Raw genomic sequence first — 23,721 nt, 5'->3', positions numbered from 1 at the left:
GTGGTTACATCACCTGTTTGATTTCCTGCCTCATTGAAGCAAACATTCACATGGCATTTGGTCTGTAACATGGAAATCCACCACCTTTCGGTTCCCAGTGTGGAACTGAGAAGTGAGTCTTTTGTGTTCCTGATGCTTTTACTCCTTGCTGCTGAATGGTAACCAGAACAGCCTGGCTCTGCTGCATTAGGAATATCACCAGTGAGGTAAAATGCTTCACAAATGTACACAGCTTGCTGTAGCATTATATGCTGGAGGCCGGGTTAGGGTCACTTCAGCCAGCTGTTTCTGGATGCAAGGAAGAAATTGCTTAATTGGGTGAGGGTCAGTACAGGAGCAAATCCAGTCAGCTTGGATAAAGTGGTGCCCATTTTGAAAATTATTTGTATGGCAGCATAAGCTTCTGTGCTGCATTATTTTTTATGGGTCCTTCAATGCATCAGTTCGTGAACAAGTTTGACCTTTCATTACGTAACTCACTAAATTAATATGAGAGTATATATCCTGTACTGATATTTTTTTTAATACCCGTTACTACTTTTAAATTAATACAGCTGGGGTACTGAGCGCAAAATAAGTTTTGAGTGCTATCCTATGAATGTTGATTTGGAAGTAAGTCCCACCAAGCTCACTTGGATTCCTGGGTAAATAAATGCACCTTGGATCGCCTCCTTTCCATGGATGCTAGATGATGCGTTGTGGGGTGGGGGAGGAAGGGAAACTTGTGGCCCTCCAGATGTTGTTGGACTTCCAACTTCCCCCAGCCAGCCTGGGGCAGTAGTGATGGATGATGGAAGCTTTAGTTCAACATCTAAAGGGCCACAGGCTCCCCATCCCTGCTGTAGGAAATTGTCTCTTTAATTTTAGCAAATGGAGACTTGGTGTATGTGGGGTGACCTCACATTGATTTCCTCTGCCCCTGGTCTCCTGCCCTTGTGATAGCAGACAGCAGTGTTCTCCAGTTACAAAACTTGTGTTTCTTGATGACTTAGGAACTTGTGTGAAAAGCGTTGGATGGAGTGGAGAACTGGCACCACAAATTTCCCTTGTCCCAAATAAAACAATTGCTTCAGCAGTTTCTGGGTGATTGCTCGAAAGCTAAAGTCAGAAGAAAGCAATAATCTTGCCATCTTATTCCACTAGGACGTTGTGCTTCAAAGCAACAATATCTGAATTGCTTTCCCCTCCTATTGCACTTTGGGAAATAAGGAGCATTAGAACTCAGGTCTCTATAAGCCTGTATGTCTCTGTCAGTTGAAGTTAGGGGCTTCCAGCCTTCCCTCTCCTTTTAAAAAATAAAATAAAACAAGGGAGGGGATGCAGGAAGGAATCAAACCTTTTTGATACGGAGCAGCTGCACCGGGTTGGTTCTCTTCCTGAGCTTCCCAGCAGATTTAGCTCCGCTTCCAGTTATGTATTGATCTCGACAGAGTTTCTCCCAGAAGACAGGCATATCCACATTTTTATACAATCGAGGCTGCCGATTACTCTTCCATGGTCTAATTATCCTTCTCTAGGCTTTGGTATCCTTCAAGAGCTATCGTTTTGCTAGTCCCAAACTCCCAGCACTTCTGTATAGATTTTACTGCCGCTCTGACCTCCCGAATGCCCCCCTCCCCAGCCCAGTTATCTCTCTCAGATTCTCACTTAAAGTAATTTGTACATTTTATCTTTTTTATATATATAGTGAGGGCATAGAACATATTCCATTCTTCCACACTGGAACTATGGTGATGTGTTTCAAATGTCAGGATGCAGCTGTTTACAGACAACCCAAAATACTGTTGGTGAATTTATAGGCACCTTTTAATGAGGTTGGAGTAGCTGGATGATGAAAAGCTGAAATAACTTTATGCAGGCTCTAAATATGTAGAAATGTATTCACCTCTCACCCCATTTCAGTGGACTGGCATTCTCCAAACAGTCCCAGGTTATTTTTTCTAAGGAAAGAGACATCCAGAAATGGACGTGAGGCAGTTCTGGCGTAACGTTTTGTAGATGATGAAGTGACTTCTTTGCTTGCGACACAGCCAGCCTGCCTTTTCACTTGCAGAGTTGTCTCTCCTGTATGTGGATTAGGGTGCTCTGTACTCTTCCACCTGCAAATCAGTGAAGTGACCAAGGCACTTACTTGTAAAACAAATGTGGAAGTGTTGTGTCCTGGGGATGGGGACGGGGAGAAACAGAGCTGACTTTGGGACTCTTGCCACTGCTGTTGGAGAGGGAGGTAATCTATCAGTTTTGGAGCATCTACAAAATGCAACTCTCCTGATAACGGGTTTAAAGTAAAGATTTAATACCGTCCTCTCTCTACTATGATGTTGCAGTGACAGTTTAAAACTCATTCTCTAAATCTCAGCAGACTTTACAGCCAGCAGTGGGCCAATATAGAGTTTAATGGCATTACAACACATAAATCATCTTTTAAAGATGCTACCAGTAGCTCCAAAATTAAATGCAGACAATGTCCTCAGTTATAAATAATTTATCAAACACCATTTCGGATGAGCCTTCATGCTGAGTTATTTATTTTAGCCTTTACTGTTCAATTCCTCAGATACGTTTTGAGAGATCCATTACTGGTCAGTTTAATGAACTTGGGGGTCTGCTGTGCCCCCCTCCAGCAGTTTGGCACATCTGTGGTGACCATTACATGGCTGGTCCAGACCTCTTTGTGCCTTTTACAAGTGCTGCCCATTTGTCATGTGGCGGTAAATGGAGGAGCACATTGGAGCCCTGGGACCCATTGCGTGATGCAGCAATGGAGGCCAGCCGAGCGCTCCATAAAAGACTGCTTGTCACAGCTGACTTGTATTACAGTCCATCACTCTTACTGTAATCTCATTTAAGGAGCAGCCGTGGGCCCCAGAGAAGGATATTCCCAGTTAGCTTGGGCTTTGCAACCATAAAGGAGGAAGTGCTCCTTTTATATACTCAGAACTTTTAAGGTACTTTTTTAGATTAATTATTGCCCTGCGTCATTTGTGCTACCATCGTTAAGACTGCGACTGTCAGCACATTCAATATACACCTCTGTTTTGCAGCTTTAAAAACTTCATTCGGTGGTAGGAATTAGCATATGTGGCATGTATGCAGGGCCAGTTTTTCCTGAGCAGTGTTTCACAGTGCCATTCTTGAGCAAGAACAATATTCCACTCGTATGCAACTGTTTCTTTAATTAATAGGATTTAATAAAATGGATGTTAAAAGTGTTACGTGGGCCTGATGGTGGTAGGTGGTGCTTGATTTGGTAAAGTGGAGTTTGGTTTTGTCAGTTTAGACATGCAAAATGGCTTTGAAAGAATGCTAAAATAGTGTTGAATTTGGCACAGAGCAGGCAAGCAGCTGTATTTTCAGTCTGAGGAAGAATGCCTCTGTTTTTCTGGTGGTGTCAAGTATTATGTTTGCTTATTTCAGTAAATCTTTTCTTCTTGCTAAACTGAGGGATGTAGCTGAGATAGGGTCACATGAACATGTCTGAGGCTTGTTTAAGGACTCATATTTGATGACAAAAATCCTGGAAGCCCATCTTTCTGCTTTTCTGCTTTTAATTCTGGTTTTAATTCTGAACCAGGACAAAGCTTAGTTTGAGTGTGTTCTGAATAATCATTTTGTTCGGTGGAAGCAAATGAGGCAAGCAGAATGCAGACCTCTCTGCCTGTGTCACAGCTGAGCTGTGAGACTCTTTGGGTCCTCTGCAGGAAGCACCTCTTGTGGAGGAGAATCTCTGGAGAGTGCTGAACAACTGCTGGGAACAGGCACAATTTAATTTAAAAAATAATTAATTAATTACTATACCACCCTATACTCCGAGGTCTCAGGGCGGCTCACAGAACAAACTCAAAATAAAAACCTACAAAATATATAATCAAAATAAAAACAATAACCCCCAATTTTTTAAACAGGCATAGCATGTCAATTAAATCAACCAAAGCTTGGTTAAAAAAGAACGTTTTTGCCTGGTGCCTAAAGGTGTATAATGAAGGTGCCAAGCAAACTTCCCTGGGGAGAGCATTCCATAAATGGGGAGCCACTGCAGAGAAGGCCCGTTCTTGTGTTGCTACCCTCCGGACATCTCATGGAGGAGCCACATGAAAAAGGGCCTCAGAAGAATGATCTCAGGGTCCAGGTTCAAATGGAAAGTGGTGCAGTATTGCGATCTTGAGCCGTTTAAGGCTTTAAAGGTCAAAACCAGCACTTCAGATTGGGTCCTTTGAATTCAAAATATTCAAAGTATGTACTCCAGAATAACATCTAGCTGTATTGATGTCCAGCTGTTCCTCAGCCTGCTATGTGTTGTTTTCTCAATCTTCTATACCAGGCACCTAAAATTTGCCCTTTTCTACCCAAAAAGTCCAAAAGGAGCTCTTCAATATTATTCTCATTAAATGTCCAAAATAGTTCTTCTCTGTTCCAATACGATGAATTTCTCAAGGATTCCGACAGATCTTAATAGTACTGTATAATAGTCCATATTTGTTTACTTGTTGTGTCTTTATTAATTCTTACCCAATTCCATATATTCAAGTACTATTTCCGGTTGACCATGCCTCATCTTTAAGAAAAAAAGGGAAACACTTCTTCCACTTCCATTCTTTTTCCAAACCAATCGCCAAAAGCTTAAAGGCTTTTTCTTCTGTGTTCACTTCAGTTTGTACCCAAGGCCCTTTCTCTCTCAGCTCCATCTTTGCCATCTCCGGTTGTCTCTTAATGTCTGTATTCATAAGTCCATCATCATAGCAACATCCACTGTCCAGACAGCTATATGGATATCGTTGCATTCCTCCAGACAGCTATATGGATGTCATTGCATGTTCAGGCAGATATGGGTCCATATCTTTTTCCACAGGTTCTGAGCATTCTTAATCTGATGTATCTTTGATGTATCAAATCTTTTTTTTAATGTTCTATGCATTTCAGCTCTTAACTTCTGTCAGTTGTTCATCTATGGTATCATATGATACCAACAATCGATGAGGCATTTGGTGTTGTCTTTGCCGTATTGGGTTCTATTAATCTCTCCCTTGGCAGTATCTGGTTCACAAGAAGCTTGTGTCTGCTTCTTTATATATGCAGTTCCTTTCTCACACATATAAGATTCAGTTTTGTTTTCACAGCCAACACAGTATGCATAAGATGGAGACTTACAGGCAGTATAAAGTGAAGATTTAAAACAGATTCAGAGTCATCTTATAAGTTGTATTCTTTCTTAGTCACCAGTGATTAAGATAAGCTTTTTGGTTATTTTTTTAGCCTCTTAATTAGTATCATTTAGTGCTTTTTTATGTTCTGGGTGCTAATTAACTAGCAGATAGAAAATCCATTTTATATTTATTTCCAGTCTTAGAAATAGTTAAAAGTAGGTTTTGCCAGTCTGGTACCCTGATCTAAGGGCTATTATGTGGTGTGTGGGCCCAGTGAATGTTCCTTACTCCACCTCCAAAAACTTTTGCCTCTGGTGTGATGAATGTTTTCTTCTGAGCATGTGAGGCTTATCCCTGAACTCCCTTATCTCAAAAGGGAGTTTGGGTAACCAAGATAAATACTTTGGTTATCGTGAATCACTGCATAATTATCTCTGCCAATAGGAGTATCAGCAATCAATGACTAGTTTGCCTTTTTCCTCCCCGGAAGTCGGCAATGCCCTGCAATCCTGGGAAAGGGCATTTCGGTAACATATTAGCTGATTAGACCAGGAGGCTCTCGCTTTAAAAATGCTGAATTCATCATTTGTAAGCATCCTCCGTTGCGCTGGAGATCCTTATCCCAAGCACCCTTTGAAATCCAAATTTCCTCCCCTCAGTGGGCCTGTAGAGGGTGCTAATGTAATGGGAATCACTTGCCATTTTCTGCTGTGATTTGGTTCAGAGTATTGGTGGCAAAAACATAAATTTTCTACTGGAAAATCAATTAAAAGGAGGAGTTTGCTCTCATAAAAATTGAGTGAGCTTTGGTTACCTGCATAGGATGTTACTTAACAATATCCTTGAGGGATTAAATAATATGGTCTCTCTTAATGGCATTTCCAAGTCAGGTTAGTTTGCCTTTCGGTGAGTGTGCAGACTCACCAGAGTGGGGGATCATGAATTTGCTAATTCTTTTCTTACCGAAATGGGTCCCCTTGCACCATATAGGGATAATGATGCTGGACTGCAACTCCCAGCAGCCGTTGAACACAGCCAAAAATATCTGGAGGACCACAAATTACTCATCCCTTCGATCAAAATTCCCTCCTTCCCCTGCTTGCTTTCCCAAGTGGATTTTGGTTTGGGTGTTCTCTTCCTTGGAATAGTTACAGCCTTTATGGATACACTTCGTTGCTGATTTGAATTGAGCAATATTTCCAGTTGCACAGGTTCTACCGAAGGGATCTTGGGCCTTGCAAACGGATCCTGTCCTGCATTTGGTTTCTATGCAAGTTTTGCTTCAGGAGATGATCACTCCAATGGAGGCTGATGGCTGGCATTGTGCAATTGCTTGGAAATATGGGAAGGGGGGCAAATGTCTGATACCCGCTTTGAATTTTCTCCCTAGGAGGAAGAAGCCAAACAGCTTGTGAGAGATGCCATAGCAGCTGGCATATACAACGATCTGGGCTCTGGCAGTAACATTGATCTTTGCGTCCTCAGTAAGAACAAGCTGGACTTTCTCCGTCCTTACGATACGCCCAACAAAAAGGGGAAGAGGTGAGTGTGTCCCTGTTTCAATTGTTTCCACAGACATGAGAGTTAAACCTTCAGATACCAGGAACAGGCAGATTACAAGTGCAAACACTTGTAATTGAAATGCTACAGGTAATTGTATCCCAATTGTTGAGGCTGCACACTGTTCCAGCTTAGATCATTAAAACACACTCCTGAAAAATAAATGCACAAGAATTGTTTTGCCTGAAGTAGTTATCAGCCTAAGAGAAAGTTTGCTCGTTCCAAAAGTGGAGGGAGTTCATTTTAATAGGAACGAAGGGCTTTTTCGAGAGATGTGCACAAAGACTCCTGGATAAACTGAGCAGTGCACAAAGACTCCTGGATAAACTGAGCAGTTATGGAATATGAGGAGAGGCCCTCGTGCACATCAGAAATGGTTAGATAGCAGGAAGCCAAGAGAGTGGAAATACAGGTGGCTCATCATTTATGTGGGAGTTCCATTCCGGGCCCCTGCACACATACGCAAAATTGCATAAAATGGGGAGCACCTGGTGGCTTGTGAGGAGACCAACCCCAGAGCCCAAAGACAACCTTTTCAGGAGGGTTTACTCATGAATGAGCCTGAAGGGCGGCAGCAGGGCTTTGTTGAGCTACTCAGCCTCCCTGCCTGGCAGCTGCAGTTGCCTCTTCCCAGCACATCAGCTGATTAAGCCATGCCACCCCCTGGCTTGTGTGTAGAACCTCCCCAGAGCCCTGGGCTGGGTGTCCTTGAGCCAGGATTCAGGCTGCTCCCCATTTCCAGATACCTCTTCTGGGTCCCTGGCACCACACATGTGTGCAGTCATGCACAAATAGATTGCACATAAATGGGGACTTGCTTATAAATTGACAGTTCTCCGTATGAAAAGAATGTGGGGCTGTAGAAAGCGGAGACCTCCAAGGATCAGTATTGAGACCTGTGCTTTTTAACTTGTTTATAAACTGTCTTTGCTTAGGGGGGAACAGTGAGGTGGCCAAATTTGCTGATGATGCTAAACTGTTCAGGTTTGTTAAAACAATTTGAGACTGTGAAGAGCTCCAAAGGACCATCTGCAAACTGAGTAAAAGGGAGGCAAAGGAGCAAAGGCAGTTGAGTGTAAATGTAAGGTGATATATATTTCACATATACACTCATAGGGTCTGAACTGGCAGTGACTGATCAGGAATGAGACCTTGGGTTTGTAGTGGATAGCTCAGTGAAGATGTTGACTCTGTGTGTGGCAGCTGTGAAAAAGGCAAATTCTGTGCTAGGGATCATTAGGAAAAGAATTTAAAATAAAACGGCCAACATCATTGTGCCATTATACCAATCTATGGTGGAACTGCCTTTGAAATACTATACACAGCTCTGGTCCCCTCACCTTAAAAGGGTAGAGTTGGAAAAGTTGAGAAATGGTCAACTAAAATGATCAAGGTGGAGCAACAGGTTGAAACCTTTGAGACTTTTAAGTTGACAGGAAAGGCAAGCAGGAGGTGACCTGATAGACGTTTATAAAATTATGCATGACATAAAGTGGCTAGGGAGGTTTTCTCCCTCACAACAACAGAACTCCTAGACATGCAGTGAAGCTGAACGTTGGAAGAATCGGGATATATAAAGTACTTCATGTGGAACCTGCTCCCACAGGAGGCAGTGATTCCGTTAAGGCTGGTTAAGGCTACCAGGGGCTACTAACCAAGACGCCCGTGTTCTGCCTCCACTGTCAGAAGCAGTATGCTTTGGAAGACAAGTTGCTGGTAATGGCAGGTGGGCAGAGTGTGGTTTTGCTCATGTTCTGCTTATGGGCTTCCTCCATGTATCTGGTTGGCCACTGTGAGAAGAGGATGCTAGACTAGGTGGGCAATTGGCCTGATCCAGGAGGCTGTTCTTAGCTTCTTAAAGTGCAATTGTCCAGCGCAAATAGTATGGTGTGAAAAGGCAGCAGCTGGGATAGTGACCCTTTAGGGAGACCAATATTCCCTGTACATCTGCTTTGTCTTTGCCAAGGACATGGCTGTTTCAAAGTAGGGAAGAGTCAGAACTTTCTATTTTTGTTGACAAGGGAATAGCCACTTTGCTGTGCAGTTTTCCATTCTGTTCCTTGCACCAGGTTATTCTTGAAGTTGCACTAGAGTGTGGGCAATAACAAGAACTGCATCGTTTTGCATGGCAGCAGCTATTTGCTTCTTTCAAAGACTAGAAAGGACCATTTGGGAACATACTCCTGACTAACCTTGAAAAAGGATCTTGTCTTTGCAGGAGCCACTTTCCCTGTGCTTGTAACCTTCTGTAAAAAGAAAAGGCTTATTGTAATCAGCTTTCTGGGTCACTGTCCTAATGCAATCCACAACTCCCCGGAAAGGTCACCTGGGGTTTCCACTCATAGCCTCCAACTGGGCTAACTGGCGGCACTGACATTCTCTCTGTCCAGGAGAGGTTCTTCAAAAGCCAGAGTGCAAGAGGGATATGGATTACAAATACAGAATGAGGTGTTCTTGGCAGGGGTCGAAGCTCTAACTTGCTTTCCGCTCCAAAATGGAGTCTTCCTTTCCAATAACTTTGTCTTAGAACGTATTCACATGCAGCATTAAACCGTTGTATTTTAATCTATGTGTCCAGATGCCTCCCTCTTGGCCCATGTCTAACTGCCCTGCAGCAGAGGAAATAAGCTGGAGTCTGGCTTGTTGTGACTTTTAACTCTGGGCCTTGTGGTTTTGTTTCCTCTGTGGGTAGTCAGAAGGGGGCGATTAACCTGCTGTGTTCTATTTGGGAAAAGGGCAACTTTACTCAGTACAGCAACTAGATCTAAGTATATATCTCAGTCTCCATCTGCCCCCCTCGTTAGTGGGATTTCTGGCAGACACGCATTACCCTCTATAATTGTTTCTCTATTCTCCACCCTCAAACAGGCAAGGGCGATACAGCTGTGAGAGGGGAACTACAGGTGTGCTCTATACGAAGGTTACACCCTTGGATCTTGAAGTGGCAGATGAGACGGTGCAAACAATGGATACATCTTGACTTCCTGGAAACTTCTGGGCAGTGGAAGAGGATTGAGAATTTTCATACATGAATTCTGTATCTGTATGCTGGCATTAATGTTCTGTATGCAGATTTAATAAAAACCAGTATGAATTGACCGGTTGACTTGTGTGATAACTGGGGCAGGGAAAAATAATTTTCTAAAATGATTATTTGCTTCAGTAGGTCAGCCCAGTTGTACATCCAGCCTATTATGTGACCCCAGCCACTTCACAAGTAGAGCAGCAGTCATTCTTAGATGTAAAAGTTAACAGATCTTATCCCCTGTGTGCTAATGGTGTATTTACGCTGAAGCTGTCTGGTGACCAACAAGCAATAGCCTAGGATTGTGTGGACTAAAAGCCTGCTTCATTAGATAAATCTGCTGAAGCAAGTTTTAGGTCATGAAAACTTGTGATGTAAATATGTTGGTCTTTAAGGTGCTCAGCAGATTCCTTGGTTTTGAATACAATATCCTTTTATATTGCTTTTATATTTATTCATTCATTTCCCATATTTTTCATAACTCAAGAGGAATAAATAAAGTGTGGTCACAGCATTTTTTGCTGAACACTTTCACGTGCCTTAAGCAGGTATGGCAGAGGCAGGGGGCTACAGATCATTTAGTAAGGCAACAAAGCAAAAGTAACAGGCATAAGGTGGGAATTATTTGACTCTGGAACCCGTGTTGCTCTGGATTTTACACCAATCAGCCCCAAGTGGCTTTACCTCACCCCACACCTAAGCTTTTTTGGGGGGATATAGTACAGGTAAATGAGGTGACAAGTATATTTCCAAGGAAGAGGAAGGGCAGAAAGTCGGTATCAAGCTCAGTACGATTCAAACTAACTTTGATAAATGGCTATTATCCTACCTGTTACCCTTGAAACTTACATTTGCAGTATTTAATATGTGAACCAATTACCTAGTCCTTGGTTTAGCGGTCAACCATTTCAGCCTGTAACCATGGGAAATTCTTTCCTCAAGATTGCAAAAATATGTGCTCAGACAATATGCTTTTACACCAGGCACCTTTTTCTTTCTACAAAGAAAACTGTTTATTTTGTAAATCATTTAATCTTATCTAAAAATGCACATTCACAAAAAATTCTTTGGAAATACATGTACTTAAGCGCTAATAGATCTTAAGGAGTAAGTATATGAGACCAGATTTTAGCAGACACACCTGTAACATGGAATTGCCCAACAGACAGAAGTTTCATGTTGCACCCCAAGACCAGGTTATATATAAATTCAAATGAAGCCTGCAGTGCCAGGGAGAGACTACCTTGCTTTTAAAGACACCCACCAGCAGCAGCACCTGAGAGTTTGTAAGCAGATGTGCTGCCGCTGTACAATAAAGCTGAAATATTCTGACTTTCCACCAAGATTGATAGGCTGGACTTCCCTGTGGCTTTCCACAGCCAGGATCTTTCACAGCAATTAAACACTAGCCTTATTACCCTTTGTAGATTGTTTCAGAACTGCTTAGTAGTTGGCATTGCCCTTCTCAATTTAAGGCAGACTGAGCTACACAGAAATCCACTGAAAAAGATGCATGTATATTCCATTCTTTATTTCCAGCAAAATAACCTGCTTTGAAAGTAGCCCAGAGGCCAGGCCACATTTCAGCCCCTGAAATGTGGACGTCCTTCTCTAAATAGCATCCTTCAGTACTGAAGCTGATTGAGCACCATTACTCGGAAAGGAAAGAAAAAAGACAGATGCAAGAGAAAGCTGGCTTCCTGAGCAAAACCTTTCTTGGGCCAATGGAAACTGAATTACCAAGTCAATGAAGTAATTTAGCTGATTGAAAGTATGTGTAAATGCAAAGTCTTAATATGTCCTTCAAATCAGCTTGTTTAAAATATTCACATTCTTCAATGAGTCTTCACAGTTAAGAAGTGTGGGTGATCATTTGAGTTAAAATGAATGAATTCTATTTTAACTTACCTTATTGCATGGTCAATGTAATACCCTTTTACATTATGTTTTGAACACTGCTTCAAGGTAGTTGTAGATGGCCAAAGTACCACTGATTTTACAAAGCTTTCCCCCCAAACCCCATATTCTGCGTGCAGTAACACTGGTCATGTAATATTAGCTATTGAGATTCTCACAAGATCTGTGCCAGCAGCGGCACAGAAACTGACAAAAAAGAGAGCTTTGGTTTGAGGCCTGCAGTGGAGGCCTCACTGACTGCAGCCATAGTGACAAATAAAATGCATTGCAAAATATTAATCACAAAGTTTCAATTTCTTTAAAAAAATCTTCAAACATGTTCCCTCACCAGACCCTATTATTGCAAAGGAGGGAAGTACAAAAACTCCAGGCTGGATGTTCTTTTAAAAAATATATGAACTAAAAACTGAATTTGCTATTAACCGTTTGCAAAAGAGGCAGAAGTAGCAGTTATACAAATTACACAAAATCTACTGTAATTCTTACATTAGTATAAAGTGATTTCACCAAAGGAATTATTTCAATATTTCACATTAGTTAAGATACAAGGGGTGTGTCAAATACACAAATGAGAAACCCTTGCTATAATAACCTAACCTAGATTACACACAACAGTTTTAAGAAAGGATCTTTTAAGAGATCTATATCTGTAACGTGTTATTTTAAAAAGTAACACACTTGCAGCAGCATCTCACAGCCTTCGCTTAGAGCGGATCCGCTCTGTGAGCGCCCCTGCAAATGGCCAGCAGAAATCACGAAGCGTCTTCCTAGGAAGGCTCAACTCTCCCATGTAAATTGGCGAGGCACCTCTTGGTTTCGTCCGGGACAGAAGGTTCAAGTAAGACTACGCTGGGATGGCTTTTCTGGGAGCATGTCGATCAAGTGCTGGAGGTCCACACATGCATCTGTTTTGCTAGCTGGTGCACATAACCAATGTCAGGTCTCTGGTCAGGATCTGGGTATATGCACATGCTGACCAGCTCTCGCAACTGCAAGGGGGAAAACAAGAGGACCGTGAGACACACCCTGCCGCCCATCGCCATGTGCCCCTGCCTGGTGGTGCAAGAGGGGGCCATTCCCATTTGAAGGCACCCAAAGCCTTCCACTGCCAGCCTGTGAATATTCTAACATCCTTGAGTTCTAGAGTAGAGCTCGGTCAGCTCCATGGATTTTAAGGCAGTTTAAAGACAAAACATGCATGCACAGATGCTCACCCACAGATGCTCAAGTTAGAGAGTAGCACACTTGACTGGGGATACCAACACTTTAGATGCAGGTTTCAATATTCCCACACTCACTGTTCAATACTCAGTCCAACCCCACCTCCCTTTACCTCTCTAATGGGCCTGGGCATACCATCAGAAAATGGCTCAGGCATTCAGGTTTTGCAGTAGTTGACAATATTGGAAAGTATCCGATGCAAGAAGTATATATCTACAGAGGGAGGTCAATGTGAAAGCCCTCATTAGCAATAATTGCCATTCTGTTAATATTCTGTGTTTGGTGGTGAAGAGAATGACATGTTGAGGTTCTGGCTCGAGAGGAAGCCGAGCCAGGACCTAATGAATATTTAGCTAACTTTCCTGTATGTACAACTGGAATAGCTGGGTATATGCCAAACTCAGAGCAGCAGCACCCCACCCCCCGATGTTGATGGAATCCCAACCAACCAACGATGCCAATGGCCAGGGATGGTGACAACTGTAAACTTAGAAGGCACCAGGCAGTGAAACCCACCTGAAGGTGAGAATGAATTACCATGCAGAAGGAATTATTCAGGAGGGTGAAGAAGCCTAATGGAATCTCACATAGACATCTCACTTACATACCAGAGGACAGGGTAGATGGAGAAGTCTACAGATAATCTCACTGAGCCAGTCCCTGGCGGCGGAGGCTATGTAGAGCACAGGAGAAGGAATCGCTCTTGCAGGCGCTCCTCCCTATATCAAAGCTTTTTGCTTGTTAGGCTATGCTGGCTGGGACTGATGAGAGTTGCAGTTCAAGACATCTGGAGGGCACCAAGTTGGCAAAGGCTGAATCAGACTGGATAGCCTGACAGCGACCCTCTTAACACTGCTGTATAATACAGCAAGTGTAGAAAACAGCTCCAGTTCCCACCCCTTTTCACTTTGCATTTGAAAGATGAGCTTTTAATTGCACAGCCCCTGAAAGCAGATTAGACACCCTATGGCAAAAGAGGGAGAGGGAGAAAGAAAGGGGGAGAGAGAGAGAGAGAGAGAGAGAAAGAGAAAGAAAGAGAGAGAGAGAGAGAGAGAGAGAAAGAGCCTTGAGACTCTGATCTTCTCTCATCCTGCCAGTAGCAATAGAATCAGTTATTTTAATGGTAATTAAAAGCCTGACCATCCACAATCAGGTCCCATGCATCAGGCAGAGATCCTCGCAGGAGTAAAAAAAAGCGGTTTCCAGGCAGCAAGAGGGTCAATTGAAGATGGTTTCTGATGGTTGCAGATCACCTTCTGTACTTTTGTCAAATGCAAACCAGTCATGAGTGTTTCTACACTACTGAAAGAGAATAACCAAGCCCACCCCCCCACCCTGTCCGCATGTCCTCAGAGGAAGCCATTCTTGTAACTAGGAAGGGAGACACTGCTGGACATGGAAGGCGTTTTGTCAGGAATTAAGGAGCCACTCCAGACAGGGCTGCCTTGTCTTGTTCTGCTCTGCTCATCCAATGTCTCTCCTGAAAGGGAGGCCACCTGCATCACTGCCCCTCGCAAAGACAATATCCTATAGCCACCGCCAAATATCACTTCCCAGTCTCCTCTGCCTCTTCTTCAGCAAGGCACCACAACTTCACAGCACAGACTCCCCCCCCCCCCCACCATGAAGCATTTTCCTGACCCACACAGAATGAATCATTATGGAGTGCCAACTCAATACTCCAGAGACTAAATGTTTACTGACATGGCTAGGAATGTGTGTGGGGGGTGTGTGTGTGTGTGTACTGGTGCAGTTTCACACAACGGCAATTCACCCAGTGTGCTGGCCTGTTGCATGCAAATGCACCATCTGGAACAGAGTTCTCTGGGACCTGCCACTTTTATTTGAGCTCTCAACCATCCTCCTCACGCTGAATTGTATCACTAGACTGCACACTCTCTTTAGCACTGCCAGAGGGAGGCAAACCGACAGTAATTGGAAAGACAGGAAACACATCTGTCAACTTGCACTAATTCCTGCTGCCAGAAGGCAGATTCCAAGAAGCTGGAGCAGCAGCAAGGCGAAGGGAAAGACAATGAACCTGGCTGGGCCACAGGAGTGGTCTGCAAGAAGGAATCGTGCTCAAGCAGCCAGAAAGTTGCCAGGAGGGGCCGGCATGGCTGCATCAACACTCCTGCACATCAGGAAGGGGAGAGGAAATGCAGGCACTTGTCCAAAGTAGGACCAGCAGCAGCCAGGGCCATTTAGCATAAGCCTTCCAGTGTGGAAAGGGATGTGCATGACCAGTTTCCTCAGAGAAGCAGCCAAGGAGCAGCATATGGCAGCCGGGGTGGAAACTCTGTGCCAAAAAATGCCACAGCCTACAACTTGGACACCGTACAAGACCTGGGCTAACGTGCATATTGATGTTCCTTCTATTCTGAAGAGGAGGACACAGCACTGGAACCACCTCTCCTTGCCTACTGGAAACTCTGCTCAGGCACACTCTGCCCTTCCAGCTAAGCAATGCTCCGGACTTAGCAGCCAAGAGAAGCGGTGCAAGGAAAGGCAAATTTTGCAACAAGCTGATTGGAATGCTGAAGACTGCCTGCTCCTGGTGCACAGGCTGCCACAACTCATTCCCCCCCCCCACGCCTGCACATCAAACTCTCAGCCACTTATACACAAGATCCCAGTGCATTCATGGTGATCTGCTTTTTACACACTGAATTCAGAGAAAAAAACTTGCTGGAATACTGGTCACCTTGCTCCCCTTAAGTTGTGTGTGTGTGTGTGTTGAATTCAGAGCTTGTTCCTTGTGCCCCTTCTCTGGCATTTATGCCCACCCCCACTTCCATTACCAAACAAGCAGGTTCACATTTCCTTAAAATCAAGACTACAGAAGCTACTGGTGTGCGGGAGGCAGCAGACTTCTGAAAGCGCACTTGGGTCTTTCATCTGCCCTGATCTCATCACTTGCTTTCCAACTCCAAAGGGTTAATATATTTGTTTAAAAGCTGCAGAGGCGCACCTGTGCTGGCAGCACAATCACCTATCGGACTACAGAATGTATGGTGAATATGTGTGTGGCAATGCACTGCCGCTGTTGTGGTGAGATGAAACAACAGAGAAGCTTCCCAACCTCCTTGCACTGCAATATAAAAGCCTGTGGATTTTTTTACCTCCTACTGAACACTTCAAGTACTTGGGCTGCACAAAACGTAGTAATTTCTAATGTGGCTATTGCAGGAAAGCGATTTTTTTCGATGTGTGGGTGCCAATACAGCTCCTTGCCAAGGGTGCAAGGGACCCTAGGTATGCATCTGGAAAATTGGCAGGAAGGAACACTGTCGACCACCCTCTCCCACCAGGTGCTCCTTCCATTTGTTCTTAAAACACTGCATTTCACAAATGATGAAGCTCAAAGCTTATGCTGAGATCCCCTGAGGGCTGTACTTGGTCCAGCATTTGACAGGCCAGTTTTCAGCAGATGCCACGGGGCAACTTGCAGCACATCTGGGCCCAGCCACACGACGCTGTGCACGGGAGAAGGAAAACCAAGCTTTAGGCATCCCGGTGCCGCCCATCCTGCTGCCTCAGCACTGCTCCGCTTTCCGTGAGCATCTCACTTGCTGCTTTATGGTACCTGATTAGAAAAAGTTTCTGAATATGCAGCTGTGTGAGCAGGAAGGCATTTCTCCCTTCTGAAAAGGCTTTGAGGATGTGCCAAGGCAGTTGCCTGAAGATGCTCCACTCTTGAGCTCCCTGCCATGTGTGTGTTTGTGTGTGCGTTTTCCTTCCATTCAGGGACCAAGAGAGTATAGCTGAAGCTACTCACCTTGTCAGAATAATGTTCGGTTGGAAGAGGGGGGTAATCACACTGCTCTATCTTTTGGCAGAGCGAAAACAGGTTCATTTTATCGCCATAGAAGGGACTCTGGAGAGCTGCCATCTAGAAAGAAAATATTGGAAAATAAGCAATACAGGGAGGACCAACTGAAGTTCGCACGGGTCTGCTGCTTGGCAGTTGCACCCAAGTTGGTTGTGACCATTTCCACAAGCACAACTTGGAAACTTGCCAATAAACGGGTGGCTCTTCCAGGAGGTCCTAAGGACTAAACCATTGCAAATGAACTTCTTGAGGTGTCCTTGGCTACTCCCCAGCATTGCATTGGGATGGGCCATTGCATCCTGGTGGGGTAGCTCATGCTCAACGAGATGCCATCAACCTCCAGTAGCTGTCCCCTCTTCAGAGAGCTGGATCTGCAGCCACTCTGTAAGTATCTCTGAGCCACAGGTTTGGCCTGAGAAGAGCAAGTGCAAACTTTTCTGCCAATGGTAAAGACTCCTGCTTCATGCTGATGGAAACATTTTGTGTTTGCTTCATTCAAAGGGCAAATTATAACCTTGTTTACTGTACAGAGAGATCCAACTTCTTACATAACAGCCCTGTCACTTTTTTGGTCCATTTGGTTGCAGAAGAGACACTTGCCCTGCACACGGGAAACATTTTATGCAGGCTTGGCAGAAATGTGAGGCAGCATTGCAAGTGTCTGCTGGACAGCCAATCGCACAGCCCTTATACATTCAAAGCAATTTATAACTTCAGAGATGGCAGAGGATAATCCGGCTGGATATTTTGTTAATTCACCCTCAGCGGCTTAAAAAAATTCTGCGGTTGCTTCTTTCTTTCACAAACCCAACCACTAAAAACAAGCAGTGTGGCTGACTGTAAACACACGCAGAAGAGTCAAGCAACAAGGCTAATGACATGAAAGGGCCTTTCAAAACAATAAAACAAGCAAACAAGCAAGCAAACAAACAAATAATGGGTTGCATCCAACTAAGCCCTACTCAAGAGTCAACCCATTGGAATTAATGAATCCAGGTTAAGCATGCTCATCAACTTCAATAGGTCAACTCTGAGAAGGACTAGCATTACATACAGCCCCATGTCTCCTCAGTCAAATCCTGCTTCCTATTTGAAACTCTTTCCGAACCCAAAGAAATATGCAAATTCTAGAAGTTGACCTGAACTTCAGCAGGACAGAGAAGCAGCTCAGCCGTTTGCTCAACTTCACGAAAGTACAAAAGCAGCAATAAGATGCCCCTGTGCACCCCAGATACCTTTTCTTCTTCAGGCATGGGAGCAAGCAAACACACACACACACACACACACACACACACACACACACACACACACACGTGCCCCCAACAACACACTCAGCAGAAGCATAAGGCCAGCCCCCCTCGCCTCCATCTCCAGGAAGAGAGCCAAAGACACACACACACCCCGCTCCCCATTTACATCCGGCTCTAATAAGGTTGGTCTTCAAAGCGAGCGCCGCCAGCGAGTGGCACAGAGGCTCGGCAAGCGAGAGCGGCGTCCCCTCAGCATGCGGCCCCCACGGAGCCCCAGCTGCTTATTAATCCATAATGCTATTCAAGGGCTCCCTGTCACTCTCGCTGTCACAAGCTGCCCCTCCACAATGAAATAATCCTCCTCCTAATGAAGCACTATTGGATAATTGTGGATATTATCTACTCCGGTTAGAAGATCTTTTAAAGACCATTTTGCCGCAAGCTGCGGCAGATCGGCAAAGCCACCACTTCTTTTTATTTGTGTTTGTGGAGCCTCAGCTCTGAGCCACTATTTTAATAGGGAGGGTCTATTTGAAAAGTGTTAAGTCTTTTGCTCATTATCATGCACAGGGGGTAGCGACCTAAAGAAATCTGCCTCTTGGCAGGCAATCAGCAATCTCCCAGCAAAGGTGGTTGCTGCTGTTGTTGTTGTGGTTGTTGTTTTTAATGCAGTGAGGAGGAGGAGGAGGAGGGGGGGGGAGAAGTTGCTCCAAGACACTTCTCACCCATTTATTACTTTTATAAACAATACTGATAGAGAACACAGACAAATTACCAATATCCATTTGGGCAGTTTAGAAATTTGGCAGTGAGGCAGAGGTCCCTTGATTTATCCATTAAGAAAAGGTGCCCAAATCAAACTGGATTTCCGTGATATTAAAACTTCATTTCCTCAACAGCACAGCTTTAGTCACGGGCCTCAATTCTGCTTCATACACCCTTCCATGTGTGTGTTGGGGGGGGGAGGCACCCACCCCAGGGATGTGTTGGGAATGGGGAGTCAGCCATTGACGCCACTGAGACCCACTGAACACAGGCAGCTCTCCAACCCCTCCAGCGCAGGGTGGCTATTCAAGACTCCTTTGCCCACACAGAGCCTGCACCAAATCCCCAGATCGTATCCTGAGAGATGGCTGCAGTGGCAAATCTGAAAACACAACAGCAAGACTCCCAGCAGTGCTAGCCAGAGCCCTGTTCCCCCATTCTTGTCATCTACGGACAAGGGCAGCCTATCTGAGGCACTGAGCAAGAGGCCCCCTCACTCCTGTGACTGGACTGGCCAAGGTGGCTGGCTGAGGTCTGTGGCTTAGATGCATTTGAAGGCTTCGTTTTGACATCTGGATTAGAACAATTGCAGTGGAATGGCTGGATCCCCGTTTCAAACTGACCACCATGCTCTACGACTGGTCTAAGAAAATAAAAATTGCTCCCTGTGTTTAAATTGATTATCTTGTTAGTATTGCTAAAGCCATTGCTTGCAGCTATTTACAGGAGAGGGAGAACTTATTTTTATCCCTTGCAAGTTATCTTGATGACAGATCCCCAGGAGATGGTGAAGCCTTCCCACTATTTTGATAAGATTTAATATAAATCAATGTGAGATTGTAAATGTCAAGTTTAAGTGGCATTATCTGGCTTCACACACACACACACACACACACACACACACACACACACACACACACACACCCTAGCCCAAATAATGTTAAAGTGAATTCCAACTGGCATGTGTGCCTCTAGGCTACTTGGAGACAAAATTCCCCCAGTTTATCTGCACAACATAATCAAAAACAAAAAGCACAGAGAAAGCTTCTTCCGCCCAGTCCACCGCTGCTTTCCCTATTTTTAACAAAGCAAGAGCAGAGGCATGTGGATGAGAACAGAGTATTGACACTGACATCTTTGGTGGCCTCCACTGCCACTAAGCAGTGGGCAGGACGGGGCTTGTTCAGGGCTGGCCACATTTGAGAAGATGCTTCCTTGGAACAATATCTGCAGATACGCTTATCTCCACTGAACTGAAACTTTAAGATTACAGCTGGAAGTGCCATGGCTGGCTTAGAACTGACTTGGGCCTGAGTCACTGAAAAGCAGGCAATTATGAATTAATATACTAAGATATACACACAGAAATAAGGAACACTCTTCCTGGTTGCTGACCTAAATGTGATCAAGGCCTGACTAGAGAGCCTGACTTAATTACAAGCTGCCACCATTTATGGAAGGTGACAAATGTGGGGAAAGACAAAACACGCTCTGAGGGAGCCAACCCTCTTCTCATGCTGTTTCTGAGACAAACATAATCGCTGGAAGGTCTTTTTCAGGCACATAAACTGGAAGGTCCTTTTCAGGCACACCAGGGATAGGGCCACCTGGGGTAGAGCAGCGTCACCTGTGACTGTGGCTTTCCCAGAAGAGTGAACCACAAAGGTTGCAGTTCCACTGGTGGGAATGGCAGAGACCGGCTGTGGGGGTTCTTCCTTTCAGAGTTAACAATACTGGGGAAGGGGGATGATTTCAGAGACTGTCACACTGCTGTACTTTCCGCACTAGAAGACACTCAAGCAACCGTAGACACAAAAACACACTCCCACCTAGTGCTATAGTTCTAAGAACTGCTAACGATGGCAGTACGGAGAGGAAAGCATTTTCATTTCCTCTTGCCCATCCTAATGATACTGAGCAGGACACAATGGGCTGAGTGAGCCTGTTTGGGCTCACAGAAACCACCACCCTGTATTTATTTCATTCAAGAACTGCTCAGGGTGGCTCGCAACACATTTGAAAGCCACAAAATACCAAAAGAATAAAATAAAAAGCAATTCAATAAGGCAGGAGACAAAAGTAATATATAGTCAAAACTCATCTTCCAAGGAGTCATACCTGCTTCTTTGTCAGTAACACTCGGCTTGAGGACTGTTGCCCTCCCCCTGCAAGCCTCATCACCAAGGCAAGATGGTTTGAGCATATTGCACCCATCTGGGCCCAACTGCACTGGCTGACAGTTATTTTCTGGCCCAACTCAAAGTGCTTGCCTAGAACTGCAGGGTCCACTCCTCAGAAGCAAGCAGTGTGTCTCCTTGGGGGGCATAAAAAAGGAAGCAGAGGCTCCCTTGAGGACCCCCCCCCCCCCGTGCACCAGGGAGACTGCTTGAGGGCTCACTCTGGACACATCAGGAGCAACTGGATGACTTACCTTGATTAGGTCTGTTTTAAGGGAAATCCCTCCCATCACCCACGACTTCAAAGTCAGTGGCAGCAGAGCTCTTGCAAGAGGAGCAGAGGGCTGTTACGAGTCACGCTGTGCTGCTCTCTCAAAGGCTACTCAATCCCTACCACGGCATCTCATTGATTTCATTTATTGACTTCTCCACACCGATATTTCTCTCTCCCTCTTGATGGACCCTGCATGGTGCTTTTGCACACTGCCAACAAATTAATCAGCACCTATTGAGCTGCTGGATGACTCAGACCTGAAACCCCAACAGCAGCACACTGCCTGGTCCAACAAGCATCTCATTACACCTTGTGAGCCAAGCGCCCCCCCCCCCCCCGAAGGAACAGCACTATCCCCACGGCTCTTATCTGACTTAGGACGGCCTCCTGCACCCAATATTTTTGAGATTCTTCAGCTCAAAACCCAGCAAGGAAGACTGTCTTCTGGGGAAATGGGTCTTCTTAGGTCTCTCTCATCTGCCCTTGGACCTCAAAGCAGAGTCAGCAGCACCTGAGTTCCTAACTGAGACTGTTTCCCCTCCTCTCCAGGTTGTTGTTTTAAAGGCAAAACTATTGCAATTCATTCTGTCATTGGCTGATGCAAATACAAACACAACACAACGCAAGGACCACTGGAACTCTACCTTCCAAGTAATACCCTACAGGCTACCCTGACCATGATCTGCAGGCAGGCAGACCCCGGGGTTCCTAAGCAGCTTGCTCTTCCAGGGCTCTTGGCACCAAGTCTCTCACTGAGTTTTAAAAGCAGCTCACATTGATGCACAGGAAGCTTCAGAAGAGCACCCAAGAGGCAACCCCCTGGGATGTTCCTCCGCCCTTGCCATCAATGCTCTAGTTCAGGGTCAGACATGCACTTTCAACACCACCGGTTGCTTGAGCATTGCAGCTCTCAGACCACATCACAAATCATACATAACTTCCTTCAAAACTTCCATGGTACTCACGTTGACAATTATAGTTTAAAACAAGTTACACTTTTATACCAGCGCACAGTTGCAACAGGGTATTTTGAGAACAGCCCAGGACTAAGTAATATACTAAGTATGGATGGAGCATGAATCCTCTGTGACCAACCCAAAGATGCAAGCAGTTTAAGTTTCTGAAACTCACTATCACACAAACTAAACAGCATGAATTTAAACTCTGTGTCAGAACCAAATTTTTGGGCAATGTAATTAATGATTTGCAAAACAGGAATCTGACTTTGTCCTTGATTCTTGCCTTCTTTGGTCAAGATCCAGCAATCCTAGGCACTGTATGGACTCCTCAAAATTTGGCATTTCCCCAGGTCTGTACTCATCCAACAGTCTACTAACTCGTGATATTCAGAATGGAAGGCAAGTTTTATTCTCTGAACTATTCATTTGCCACTTATTTCCATTTTTCCACACTGTGCATAAACATGAAAGTGATACTTACCTCATACAATAAGCAGCCCAAGGACCAGATGTCCGATTTAAAATTATAGCCATTTTCATGTATCCTTTCTGGGGACATATAGTAGGGTGTTCCCACTGCAAGAGACAAGCCCAGAAAGAGAGATCACTCTCTGAAGAGAGAGCACCATTTGTGCGATGATCTGTAAGCAAATCTGTAAGCAAACTAACGGACCAGAAGCTGTGGGAGCAACAGGATACTTGACATTAAAGAAATTAAAGACTAGGAAATAAAAACATGGATATATTAAGAAAAACACATACTCTGAGGAAGACTCCATCTCAAAACCAAAGGTCACGTTTTCCTACTGACCACATTCAGCAACACAACTGCTAAAAGTTAACAGCCTCAATTTGCCATTAAATAGAAGATCTCCCTGACAGACTGTTGAGGACAAAAGCACAGATTAAAATGGCTTCTCCGGTCCTCATTAATCCAAGGCCAAAGGTGACAATGGGTTCAGTGATTTGGTCCCCCCAAAAAATTGTTCCAGATCGGCCCATTGTCCATCTGTAGTATGAATAGGATCGGAATCATATGCTGAACCAAAGGTCAAACGTTCTGGAAGGCCTGCAAATGCCATCTTCCTAGTTAAGATAACCCCAAACTAATTAGTAATTGTTGCAAGAATGAGCTCATGTTTTATATTCACTTGGTTTGATATATGTGAATTGGCTAGCTTTGATGCTGTGCTTACCTGTCAGCCTTGGATGCTGGGCTCTAGGACCAGAGTGGGGAGAAGCTTTGGACAGCCGCCACTCAGGTGTAATAAGGGGTTCTGGGCAAAATGATGTATACTGCTTTGTGCATAAAGGCTGTATGAATGGTTGCTTGGGTGTGGACACACGACGTGTGTAAAGGCAGTGAGGCTCTCACATGGTGGTGTAAGCTTACACCTTTCTTTATAAAGCAACAGAACTGGCCATTTTGGTCTTTATGAAATCCCTGCACCAAACCACTCACTCCTGCCATTCTTGGGAGCCTGCAGTTCAGAACAATTAAGGACTGACACAGCAGGGAGCAGTTCAAAGTTTAAGCCCATTAAAGAGGGGACACTGCCACTGCTTCAGGCAAAGCATGATAGCCTCAGTTAGCCCC

At 44.6% G+C, this 23,721-nt stretch overlaps 2 protein-coding genes across 3 annotated transcripts in view; one reads left to right on the top strand and one right to left on the bottom strand.

Annotated features, from left to right (window-relative positions):
- PSMB7 (proteasome 20S subunit beta 7) overlaps positions 1 to 9,802 on the top strand; it is a 29,336-nt gene extending 19,534 nt beyond the window's left edge. The window contains exons 7-8 of the mRNA XM_083597451.1: positions 6,535 to 6,686; positions 9,573 to 9,802. Of these exons, the coding sequence (XP_083453577.1) occupies positions 6,535 to 6,686; positions 9,573 to 9,684 (264 nt within the window). The 3' untranslated portion in view covers positions 9,685 to 9,802. The remainder of the gene's footprint in view (positions 1 to 6,534; positions 6,687 to 9,572) is intronic.
- Positions 9,803 to 10,717: 915 nt separating this feature from the next.
- NEK6 (NIMA related kinase 6) overlaps positions 10,718 to 23,721 on the bottom strand; it is a 98,149-nt gene continuing 85,145 nt past the window's right edge. For both annotated transcript variants that reach the window (XM_083597393.1, XM_083597392.1), the window contains exons 8-10: positions 22,606 to 22,700; positions 16,646 to 16,759; positions 10,718 to 12,635 (exon numbers count right to left, since the gene is read on the bottom strand). In XM_083597393.1, coding sequence (XP_083453519.1) covers positions 12,525 to 12,635; positions 16,646 to 16,759; positions 22,606 to 22,700 — 320 coding nt within the window. In that variant the 3' untranslated portion in view covers positions 10,718 to 12,524. The remainder of the gene's footprint in view (positions 12,636 to 16,645; positions 16,760 to 22,605; positions 22,701 to 23,721) is intronic.

The sequence above is a fragment of the Podarcis filfolensis genome (genome assembly GCF_964270895.1).
Source record: "Podarcis filfolensis genome assembly, chromosome: Z".
In the NCBI taxonomy this organism is placed as follows: domain Eukaryota; kingdom Metazoa; phylum Chordata; class Lepidosauria; order Squamata; family Lacertidae; genus Podarcis; species Podarcis filfolensis.
Note: the sequence above shows the minus strand (reverse complement) of the source record. Positions and strands in the feature narration are given on the sequence as shown.